The sequence below is a fragment of the Lycorma delicatula genome, chromosome 1, assembly GCF_047948215.1.
Source record: "Lycorma delicatula isolate Av1 chromosome 1, ASM4794821v1, whole genome shotgun sequence".
Lineage (NCBI taxonomy): Eukaryota > Metazoa > Arthropoda > Insecta > Hemiptera > Fulgoridae > Lycorma > Lycorma delicatula.
The window spans coordinates 176450921-176463287 of NC_134455.1; the positions used below are offsets into that span (position 1 = coordinate 176450921).

At 30.5% G+C, this 12367-nt stretch overlaps 1 protein-coding gene across 4 annotated transcripts in view; it reads left to right on the forward strand.

Annotated features, from left to right (window-relative positions):
- LOC142325699 (SH2 domain-containing protein 4A-like) overlaps window positions 1-12367 on the forward strand; it is a 176898-nt gene that overhangs the window by 144685 nt on the left and 19846 nt on the right. For all 4 annotated transcript variants that reach the window (XM_075367738.1, XM_075367731.1, XM_075367750.1 and 1 more), the window contains 2 exons: window positions 2813-2993; window positions 11434-11635. In XM_075367738.1, coding sequence (XP_075223853.1) covers window positions 2813-2993; window positions 11434-11635 — 383 coding nt within the window. The remainder of the gene's footprint in view (window positions 1-2812; window positions 2994-11433; window positions 11636-12367) is intronic.

A 12367-nucleotide genomic window follows, 5' to 3' on the forward strand; every position in this document is an offset into this window, starting at 1 on the left:
TGTTTCAACACCTTTCAGCATTTTGTCAAATCACCAAATTCTTAGTCTACCTAGTAATTTTTGTAGCTACCACCAACTCCAGTATTTTCTGGATATTATTTATTTATCCTAAATGAGTTTTTTTCCAAATATTTCATGTAAGCTTTTCATAACTTTTTCTCTACTGTACTTCATCTTTCTTAATGTGAACTGACCTTATCCAGTCCTATTCTCGACAAATTATTTTTCCGTTGCAAGTATTATACTGTTTTCTCCCCTTGTAGTCATCCATGCTCCAGCCCATAGATCAAACATTACAATCATACAATATAACTCTATTTCCTTACACTTTTGGGTTATTGTGGTATCTCATCATAATCTTACACTTACCAACCTTAATAAATTTTACACCAACCTTCCTGCACTCTGAACCTTACTTCTTCAGTCATGTACATCATAGTATCTAACAAAAAAACCACGTGACAGTTTGTATTGATGGGTTACCACTTATGCTGTTTTTAGAGAAATTTGTTATCAATAGTTGTTTTGCCCTTTTGTATTGTTATGTCAGCATATTTCAGTACAGAGAATGAAGTATGTTTATAAATGATTCCTCAAATTAGTGCTATAAATTTTATATGATATTTTCAGAAAATGTTAGTTAGTATTTTTTTGCTTCTAATGAATATAATGTCAATAATCTAAAGTATTAAAATGATGAAAAAGAAATTATTTGTACCATAAAGGTTTTATTGAAGCATTTGTTTTGATAGAGAATTTCAGATTAGGATAAGAGGTTTGATTTATTCTTCATGGTTTTATAATAAAAATAATAAAGAATGTATATTTGATTTGAGTCAATCTATTGTAAACGTATAGACTCTACATTTGGCATTCTTTATCTGTGGTGATTTACAGAATCTAATTTTTTACATGGTTTTCAACTGCTGGCATTTTGTTTGGAATTTATAATATCTATTTTTCCTCCAAAATGCTAGTTTCTGATATACTTCAAGAGCTTTGGACTGTCTAGTTACAAGGGATGAAGTTTGCAGAACTTATGTAATTAAAACGTTGTACCATAAATCAAAGGTTCGTTTTATCATTTGAAGGGCTACTGGGCTGGTAGAGTCATCTTCTTTATAGCTAATGCACAAAGGGATATGTTGTTAATAACATCATAATTGCCTTTAACTCTTTCTTCAATGAGATGGTTGTATTATCTGGGTGTTAATGTACATATATTAATGTATAATATTCTGATGATCTGAGCCAGATTTGAGCGAGAGCAGATCTTAGGTTAGTCGGCCTCAGGTTGGCACAGGTGGTAGCTTCTCGGCCTTTCATCTGGAGGCCCTAGGTTTGAATCCCAGTCAGGCATGGCATTTTCTTACGTTACAAATCATTCATCTCATCCTCTGAAGCAATACCTAACAGTGGTTCTGGAGGTAGAAAAAAAAGATCTTAGGTTAAAAAGCAGTTCTCTAATCATTGACATGTACTGACTTAATTTATTAGACACAAAATACCCTTTTCATTGTACCTTTTATGAGACCTGCGCCAATTATTCTTTAATTTATGAAAGGTTTGTCAACTGATGTGAAAATTCTGGCTGGAAAAAGTAAATGATTAATAGTAACGCACGTAGGAAGTGAAAATGGGTTTATGAACGCTGGTTATGTGTATCTGAATCCAGATCTTCCCAAGATTATCAAGATAAAATGAATGGTGACAATTTTATGTAGTGGTTTAAAAAATATTAAACATGTAATTAAAGAAAAATATTATTGTGAAAATATTATTGAAGATATTGTAATAAATTTAGGAAACAATGACAGTTGTTCAACAGACAGAAGCTTATCAAGTATTGAAGAAATACATTGAGGCAACAAATATTTTTTCTGTTTTACTTGATGAAATTTTAATATAGCGGTAACATACTTCCTTAAAATTTTTATTTTTAAGATAAATGTATCATTTTATCACAATTTTCTAATTTTTCTATTACAAGTTATGCTTGTAATTGTTACTTCAGTTTTATGTTAAAAGTAAAGAGAAGTGTTTTTTTCTCTCGGATGGATTGCGCTAAATTAAATTAAATTAAATTAGAATTATCATACTGCTGTTTTGATTTTCTGCACACTTGTGAAATAAATTATAGCAAAAATAATAATATGAAATTTCTTTTTAACTTGTTTCTTGACAGTTGGTACTCCTTTTTTTGTAAGTATTAATGTGGTTTTTAAATAAACATTTTATTTTTTAAGTATGTTGTCCTTAGCAACATGATAAATTGCCTGTGCAATTTAAAATGTGTGATGATGGAATAGGTGTTATATATATTAAAATAAAAAAGTTTTTCCTGGTCACATATGAAGTTCAGAGAAGTTTTTCTTTATTTTATGATTTTTAATTCAAAAGCTTCAGTAATAATTGCTACACTTGACTTCTTTCTCTAATTCATTCAAATTCTGTAAAAGTGGCCTCTTTTTGTTCTAGTAGGCACAGCAACATGATTGTACATATATAGCACTCTTTTCTCCTCAGCTCTGATGTGTATTACTTTATGATTGGTTATTGTCAATCAGTCAACTGGATTCTATTTCCACTTTCATTTTAGTAAAAGATGTAATAAACTTAATGACTGTTTAAAAATAAAATAGATATTCTGAAAGTTTCTGAATTTTTTTTCTACACAATTCATTTTTTCTCAGTTTAATAATTTGTTTATTCAATAATGTATTTGTATAATTTTCAGTTGTGCAGAACAATTTATTGTATGTATACTTATCAGAGCTTTTCATGAATATAATGAATTGTAAATGGGTTTCAGATCGAGGAGGAGGTTGCGGTGGTTGCAAGAAGAAGGTGCAATTTCTGATGGGTATAGATGGTGAACCATGGGTTTGGGTTATGGGAGAACACCCTGATGATAAAAGCATAGAAGATATCCTTGAAGAAGAAGCTAAAGAAGCTGCTCGAAAGCAAGCTGAAAAGGAAACAGAACAACTCAGGTTAATGCTTTTTCTTTTAGTCAGTGTAAGACTTTTAGTCATGTGTCTAGACTTCCTTTATATTAGTTGATACTTATTAATTATTTGCTAACTGAATTTCATAGCTTTTATTATTAAATAAATATTTATTACATAAATTTTGGATATTCAATCTATAAAATGAATATTTGATTATTCATTCATTTTGAAAAGTAATTCATTTACTGCTTGCCAATGATTCTGTTAGCTGTATGCTGTTTGTTATTGATTAAAATGTCTTAAAATATGGAAACTTTTTAATTAATTTGATGAAATTGTTTTTAAAAAGTGAGAAATGAAGAAAGTATTGGATACTTAATATAAAAATGGATAAAAAATTTTGTTTTTATTAGTACTGGTTAATTAAAAATAATGTTAGTTACATGTAGTTAATTTTATCCAGTCTATTTTGGTGTGTCATCAAGAGAAAATTTTCAGTTTTAGGATGGCTGGTTTTAAACTATAAGAAATTATTTTTTTATAGAAAATTAAGTGTTCACCAAAGGAAATGAGAATAGGGTGATATGAGTTCTAGCGGAAGTTCTTTCCTAAATTTGTAATCTCCATCAAATTAAAGAAAAAATATGCTTATCTTACTAACAGTAAGTGACTAATAAATATAAACTGTAACATTATGCTATGGATTTTGAAACCTTGATAATATTTAAGTGGTTAGTTTGTGTTAGGGATGCTTGTTGTAAACATTTTGGAGTAGATTTAGATTTTTCATCATCTAAGCAGTGTAATTAACCTGTCTCATAGGCTTTGTGGAAAAGTCCGTAAATGAACTACAAACTGGTTTTAATGTGCGCACGTGCATGCAAACACATCTAAGCATGCAATTGAACTGTCTCACAAGCTTGGAAAAGTCTCTAACTAATCTACAAATTTCTGTTTGTCTGATTGTGTGTGTGTGTGTGTATGCGTGTTCGCGTATGCGCACAAGTGCTATTACATTAAAGTATAGTTATTTTGATTAGATTGGTATAACTAGTTAATTTCAATCATAGTGATGTAAAAAAGGTTAATTGCTGATATAAAGGAAGTTGTGACTAATTGTGATATGCTTATAATTAACATTTACATCATATAAGATTCATTATCTGCATGATGTATTTTTCTGTCATGTTGGTTGTACTCTCTGCTGTGACTTGCTGCTTTCATAATCATTTTTATGGTTATTATTATTGCAAATAAATCACTGTTCATGAAAAGGCTGTTGATCCCTTCTAACTTGTTTTCATTATTGATCAACTCACATGTAGTCCATTTTTAAAAGATAAGCATGTGTTTACCATATGATTACTACATTGTCCTAAACATAATATAGGATGGAAAACAAGCATACGATAGGCAGATGCTTTATATTGTGGTAAAAAATGCTTGAAAGTTTAGTTTTTACTGAAAGGTATTATATGCAGGTATCATTGCATAGATAAATTAAATAAATTATGTGTATACAGTAGCGTGCAAATTAATCTGAACAGAGATCAGATAAAAAGTAAGTTCATTTAGAAAAATATAATTTCTGATACAATTTGCTAATATCGTAGAACAGTGACCTCTATTTTAACTGACTTGAATCAGATCAAGTCACAGTCGGATAACCGAAAAGTCAGTTAATAGAACTGCAGCTAATGAGCTGCAGTACAATCCTATAGTATTAAGAATGGATACTATGTACCATATTTTTTATATAACCCCATTTGGATCATGAAATTAAACACATATTATAAGATTAGTTATAAAATTATAATTAAGATTATGCTAGTTTCACATCTATTAAAATTACATGTCTAGTATTGAATATACACACATACATTAAGGTGCTACATTAAGGTGCTAATTACACTTTTCCCATATCAATAGGTTAAATGAAATAAAATTTTTATATTAAACAATGATGTAAAACTAAATTCAGTACTACATATGTGTAGTAAAAAATTACTGTTATGTTTAAAACCCTGTTAGCTAAGAAAAAAATCTGTCATTTTCTTTTGTTTAATGTTTTGTTTTAATAAGATTAAAACAAAAATTAATAATCCCAACAAATAATAATATCTTGCGTTTGTCATCTGCATAATCCCACCATCTCTTCAGATTCAGAACATGGACTGGAGATGAGTCAGCTGCTATTCAACATATTGCAGGGCCGTTTCTCCTGCATCCTGATTTTCTGCATGAGAAATTTTTCGTTCTTGATCATCATGGAGATTCATTCTCATTGTCACTTTTTTCTTCATTATTCCACATCTTCCTCTTCATTTAACCACCCAATTATGTCTTGTTTGTCAGCGACTCTGCACCCTCGTTTTTGTCACATTAATGATAAGAGTTTATCTTATCCCATGCTGGGTGTAAAATCATTTGTGACTACTGAAATTTTTCATCAAGATCTTTTCAGTGTGGTTTCAGATATTTCATTCCATATACCTTCTATAATGTAAATAACATCCTTGGTGATAATTTGTTTTAAAGTTTGTATTATATCAAAATTACTGTTGTCAGACTGTTCCAAAATTAAACCTTTTTCTGTATAGTTTTTTCATTGACGCTATAACACCTTGCTCCATCAATTATATTAAATTTGTAACATTTGCTGGCAGGAATGTGGCTTTAATTTGATCGTGTTTGAGATCATATGATGCATGACCAGGCCTATTGTCTAATAGAAGATTGGCTTTTCCTAGAAGATTTTTTGATTTTAGCAGTAGTTTTACTTTTGGAACGAATTCACTTATAAAATTAGTTTTGAAATAAAAAGGAGTATATTCAAGCAGATTTTTGTGTGTGCTAATAAACAAGTAGTTATGATGAATTTATATTTTTAAAGTCCTAGGTTTTACAGATTCTCCTATTATGTAAAGTGGTAATTTATGTGATCTCAAAGCATTCTAGCAAACTGCAACAGTAATCATGTCTTTAGAAATTTATGACACAGTGCATTTAGATCTGCTTGTCGAGCAAACATCTTATGTGGAAGTATTCTGTAATTTAGACCTGTTTCATCTATATATAAATCTGATCAGCCACCAAATTTTCATCAGTTATAATTCTTATTAACTGATTTGAAAAATTAGTAGCAGTCAACTGATCAGCTGATTACTTTTATCTGCAAATTGATAAATTGTGAACACCTTGTTGTTTTTTCCCATTTGTAAATCATCCCTTGCTTGCAGTAAAATTCATTTTACATTAAACGACCGATTTAAATTTAAACCTTTTTGTTGAATTTTGAGCCACACAAAGGCTTATTTTTATGTTTTTGTTGAACAAACCATAACCGTAAAGCATTATCCAAAGTTGCTAGGTTTAGTTTCTTCAGTGTACAGTGACCTGATAAAGCAGAAGGTGTTTCACTTGATACATTGGAACAAAAAACCTTCATGTTCCTTTTATTTTTCTTTCAGTCCTTTACTGTAGTTTCCCCAACCTCGAACTCAAGGACAGTTTTTCTTAACAGACTTCCCCTTTTCTCAGAGTTCCAAAGGTTGCAATTTTTTTCTCCTGCAAAACTACGACGCATCTCTATTATCAATTATATTTATTTTTCACAGTACACAGTTCGATTAAAATTAAGTACATGCAAAAACTCATAAAGTACAGTACACTGAAAAACATTACTACAGCGAAACAAACAGAAAATATTTCAATTTAGATATTACATGAACTGAATGTACACAATTAAACTGAATCTCACAATGTTTATAAGAAAACTAATCAAAAGAATGACAATTTCTTATTACAGTTATGGTATAATATACACAATGTTTACATTAACAAAGATATACAGGACGTGATTATTTCTTAGGATAAATGTCTGTTTTGATTCATTTCCTTTATCTAAAAAGATGTAAACCCAAAGATTTTCATTTTGGTTTAAGTCTGAGGAATTGCCCGACCACGGGAATACTTTATTGTTTTGTTCTTCAAATAATTTTTCCACTTTTTTGGCAGTATGGCATGACACCAAATTTCATTGTAACACTGTTTCTTTGTGGGAATTTGTTTTGAAGTTGTATCACAACTGTTTCCTTCTGAATCTTTATATATCTATCACTTTTCAACGTACCAAGAACAAGAACAAGTACATACAAAGAACGTAAGTAATGAACAAGAGCCTTCAAATGTGAAACAACCCTTAAAACATTTTTTCTTAGTTTGTGTAACTGATTGTTAGATAAGAGCCAGTGACGTATTTTCATCTGATGCTTTTCTAACGTATGGAACCCTTTGTTCCTGAACATAAAAATGCAACTTGTAGAAAACATAGCATTTTTCCAGTCTTCTTTGGTCTAGTTAGTATGTGCTTTGGCTCACAAGAGCTTTATTTTACACATTGCTGGTGTTCAAAGCTGCTTTTTAGCTGACTGACGAGCATACTATCCAGCTTCAAGAGGTTGGTGTCTAATAGTTGTCAAGTGTAAATCTGTTCCACTGGCTATTAATTCTTGATTTAAGTCCACAGCAGGTAATTTTTGATCAAGTTTACTTTTTCTCACTAATAACTAATCCTGTGTTGGAAGTAGTTTTTTCTTTTATGGTCCCATTTGCCTTTCCTTTAAGGTGAAAGGAACCAGTTTCTTTAAATTGTTTTAAAATAACATTCACTGTCCGTAGTTAAATCACACACTCAGAAACTATTTGACATGCCATACTGGTATGGTCTGAAAGAGAAATAATTTTTGACTGCTTTCTTGGGGTTTAGTTGTCCATTATTACATACTGAATGGTTATCTGATATCATTTTATACAGAACAAAAAATACTGAAATATGATTTCCTAATAAAAAATTAAATAAAATTTCACAAAACACTATAACATGAAAATTGCTAAATAACCAAAGATCAATAACTTTACATTCCACAGACAACTTAAAGAATGGGTGTGGTCAAACGGTGTAGCCATAACATAGAAATAAAAAAAAATTCCCTGTGTTCGGATTACTTTGCATGCTAATGTGTGTGAGTGCGCGTGTGTGTTATATATATATATTATTAAAACTTCAATTTTACTCTCAATCAAAATGAGAATTCTCCTAAATTCTCCTTGAATTCCTGAATTCTCCTTAAGCAGAACATACTGCGAAAGCACTTGTGAAAGAAAAAAAAATATTTTCAAATGTGAGCACTGTATGTAATAATATGCATTTATATATTTTTTCTGTATAATTTAGCCTATATTACTTTAAATAGCTGTACACAAGTGAAACACATTGCTTTTTCTAAAAGCCATTTTCTTTGTGGTTAACACCTAGGTAGTTAGGTAGGAACCTAACGGTTCTAATTAACCCAATCTGTTATGATGGTATTTTATTTATTTCATTTTTTAATGGAAGCAATATATGAAAATTAAATTTACTTTATTTGCTGTAAAGTACTATTATACTATGCTGAAACATACTTGACATTTTTCTGGAATCTGTTATATACATGATAAACATGTCTACAGTTTATACGGGGTGAGTGGAAAGAGCATATGAAATTATTAGGATAGGTGCAGCTTACCTCTATGGAACTAAAATGTCTGTGTGGGTTCTAGCATCTTCAAAGCACATCTTTATGGGCCTCCATGTCTGGTTGTTCATCTGCAGCAGCATATCGGGGTTGATCATTTCAAATGCTGACCAAACAGCTTCTTGGAGCTGCATGTTGTTGATATATCTGTGTTCACAGATCTCTTCTTTTACAAAACCAGAGAGTGCATTGTCAGGTGTGGTGTGATCAGGGCTTTTTGCTGGCCAAGGCAATAGAGACTGTAACTCTTCTGACCCACGTCCAGTCCAGTGATTCGAAAAAATTTCATTGAGGAGTCTGTGGAAATTCAAAGCAAAATATGTTGGAGCACTATCTTGCTTAAATGTAATGATGTCAGTGATCCTCTTTGCCATTAATTCTGCTAACAACCACTTGTCAATCATTCTCAGATAACTGTTGATTAACTACGCCATAAAAAAATTAAGGACCAAGTATATGTTCAGCTGCCAGTCCAGATCATAACATGAAGCAGATGGTGTTCGATTTCCTCAAAAAAATGAGGATTGATTTTTGCCCAGAAACAAACATTTTGGTTACAAGAACTTTGATAAATCACACACTTCTCTGAGAATATGACATTCTTTTTATTGTTTGTTCTCAGAAAGCGTTCAAGCAATAACCGACATACATGAACATGTTGATCAAGGTCATTGTCACTCAACTCATTGATTGTGGCTGGACAAAAACCTTTAACTTTCAAGTCCTTTATTCCATATGGTCTTGCGTCTTTGATCTTGGTAAGCCTAACTGTAGAATATTTGATTGTTGATTTCACTAGTGATTGTTGATTCGATGCATCCACTGGAGCCCACATCTCAGCTTGAGTACTCAGCCTCCTACTGTGTGGCGCATCAAGAAAACACTTTCTGTTGATAAAACCTTCTTCAACCATGTCAGGTGATGTTTGCTGTGATGATGGTGATTTCCCAAAATGCAAAGAAATCATTCATAATGTTGTACAATGTTTTACCAATGTGTGGATGTTTGTAGACCCACACAAAAGCTTAAAACGCTCTTTGGCAGTATATGTACTCATTTCTGCCATTGTTCCACATTTGATTATGACTAAGGTTATCTTACCACGAATAATGCACTAAATGATTTCCTCCATGACTTATCCTCCCCACCTTTACCAGCAGAGAGCAATATCAGTGGTGAGAACTGGCAGCAGTAGTGTCTGATTAAGTTAGGGAGTCGCTGTAGCCGATTGGTCTAAGGCGTCAATCAGTGTCTGATTCAGCTAGATTTATTACAGTGTAAAGGGACTTTCGCCCACTCTGTAGATCATATAAAATTTCTATATTTTGAAAAATTAAGATTTTAAATTTTCAAAGTGTTTACTTTGATAAGGATGAATTTTACCAAAAAATCTTTAAGAATAAAAATTATGTAGAAAATTTGCACCAACTTTTGTTTGAAATTATGTTTTTGTTTTTAAAAAAATTTAGTTGAGTTCATTATAACAGAGACAAAAACTCTGTATAGGTTAGTTGGCTGAATATGCACAAAAATTACATTATAACTCTACCAAAAATGTTAACTTTGTAACAAAAAATTATGGTTTTGAAAATTTAAATTTGTATATAAAATAGATTAAAAAAATCCCTTTTGGCACACTGGACAGCGGAGGTAGATTTCACTGGTGCTAAGTAGGGGATAAAAAAAATTCCACTTTAAAGTTAAGGAAAACTTCAAATTTACTCAATATGACAATGGTTGCATGTGAAAAAAGTTTCACATGTTTAGCACACTACAAGCCCTCATTTTCTTACAATTCCAGCAACATTTTGGTCATCTCTTGCTGTAAGGGTCGGTCATATCAAAAACTGGTTTCAAACAAAAGTTTTAGGTAATGTTTTGAGAGATAATGATCACTTTAAACTAATTCCATATTGTGGCTATTAAGGGAGGTATGATTTTTTTTTTATCTTCAAAAACCCATTTTTCCACCTCCAATGATTGGTGCCAATGGTTGGTGATATCAAAATACTCTATTTAGATAAGTTTTAGGCCCTTATTCAGAGATTAGTAGGAACTTTAAACGAATTCGATATTTTACTTAATAAGAAAATTATAGCGATATTTTATTTCTTCAAAAAAGACCCCTATTTTGACCACGATGGTATGATTTTTCCCATTAACGAATTTGACCAAGGTTGCTATTTTTTACGTCAAAATTTTCCAGAAGTCAAATCATGGTACCAATTACAATAGGTGGCTTTCTTATGAAATCTACCTAAAATCTTTGTGTTTTAAATTTTTTGTGACTGCTTATCACAAACACATTCTGTCAATACTTGCAGAAAATTAATTTTTTTTAATTGATCTTTGAATGGTATTTTAGAAATTGAAAAATTTTAATGCATTGTTAATTGTGATTTAGTGATAACTCAGTACTTATGACAACGGATAATTATTAAAAAAAATAGCTCCTTGCTGACAATCCTAGATTTGTTTGGTGGTGTTGTAGCAGTAGTTGCAAGTGAGTTGTCAAACCCTCCAAAAATAAGTTTTTGTTTGTTTGCATTACACATCATGTTTATGTATTTCAATGAACAAGTTTGTGTTTGAATTAATCTGCTAAGAGAATATTAAATTTCTTTTTAGAAGTATTTAGAAGCTTCTATTTGTATGTAAAGTGCTGTAACTATGGTTCTAGACAATCTGACTAGAACATATCACTGAAAATGAAACAACCCATCCGTTTCCAGGGTTCAAACATCCAAGCATTCAATCTATGTTTGCAGATAGAAAGAAACCAGAAATCAACTTTTTGGCAAGGTTTATTTTAAGGTGTTTAATACAGTTTGTTCCTATTTTTTATAATAATGAAACTTTTCTGGTTTTATTAATGTGAAACTTACTAATTTGAATTTATTAAATAGACTCTCAGTTGAAGCTGAGCTGACAGAGTTGTTGGATATAGGAAATAAGAAAGAGGAAATGGCAATGGAAGGTACTGAAGATATCTATTGCTCAGTTGATGAATTACAGCTACAACTACATTCCCATAAAGCTCCTATTGTGACAGATAACCAACCTGTTGTGGATAGAAGAGATGTTCTTCAAGAAATATCTCTAAACAAGGTATTAAGTTTAATGTAATATTTTATGAACATCATAATTGGCAGTGCTAGTAACATTTAGCATTTATCATATTCTGTAAAGTTCAGTTACTGAAAATTATAGATTTTCAGAAAATTTTATTTATTTATATATAAAATATGTGTTATATATTTATCATTTTTCATAGATCAGCATGACAAAATAAGGCTTGATTTTTTCTTAAATAATCAGTAATTGAGTTAGATGCTAATTGAGATAGTTAGATGCTATTTTTCACTTCTTCTAATGTTAACAAATTTTTTAAACTTTATGTAAGTTTTTACACCTTACATTATTCATATAATTATTGCAGCTTGAATCATATATATTTCTAGATTTTTCCCCTATTTTGTGTGAAATTGAAGATTTGTCTTTACTGATTTCTATAATGACTTTTGCATCAACTAACTCTTATGAAACAAAACGTGAGTATAAAGAGTCTGATATGGGTTTATTTTATTAATTACTTCTGATATTTTTTCATATATATATTTTTTATTGTTATTATTGGATTAATATTTAGTGTAAGTTTTCTTTTACAATCACAGGTTAATTAATAAATCAATATATTAAAATAAAAAAATAAAATAAAATAAAAACAAAAGGAGATGAAGTCAGATTTGAACCGATGTGCCTTAAGATTCAAATATTTCATTAATTAAAATTTTATTTGGTTATAACTCTGGTACCAATGAAAATAAGTACCACTTATGA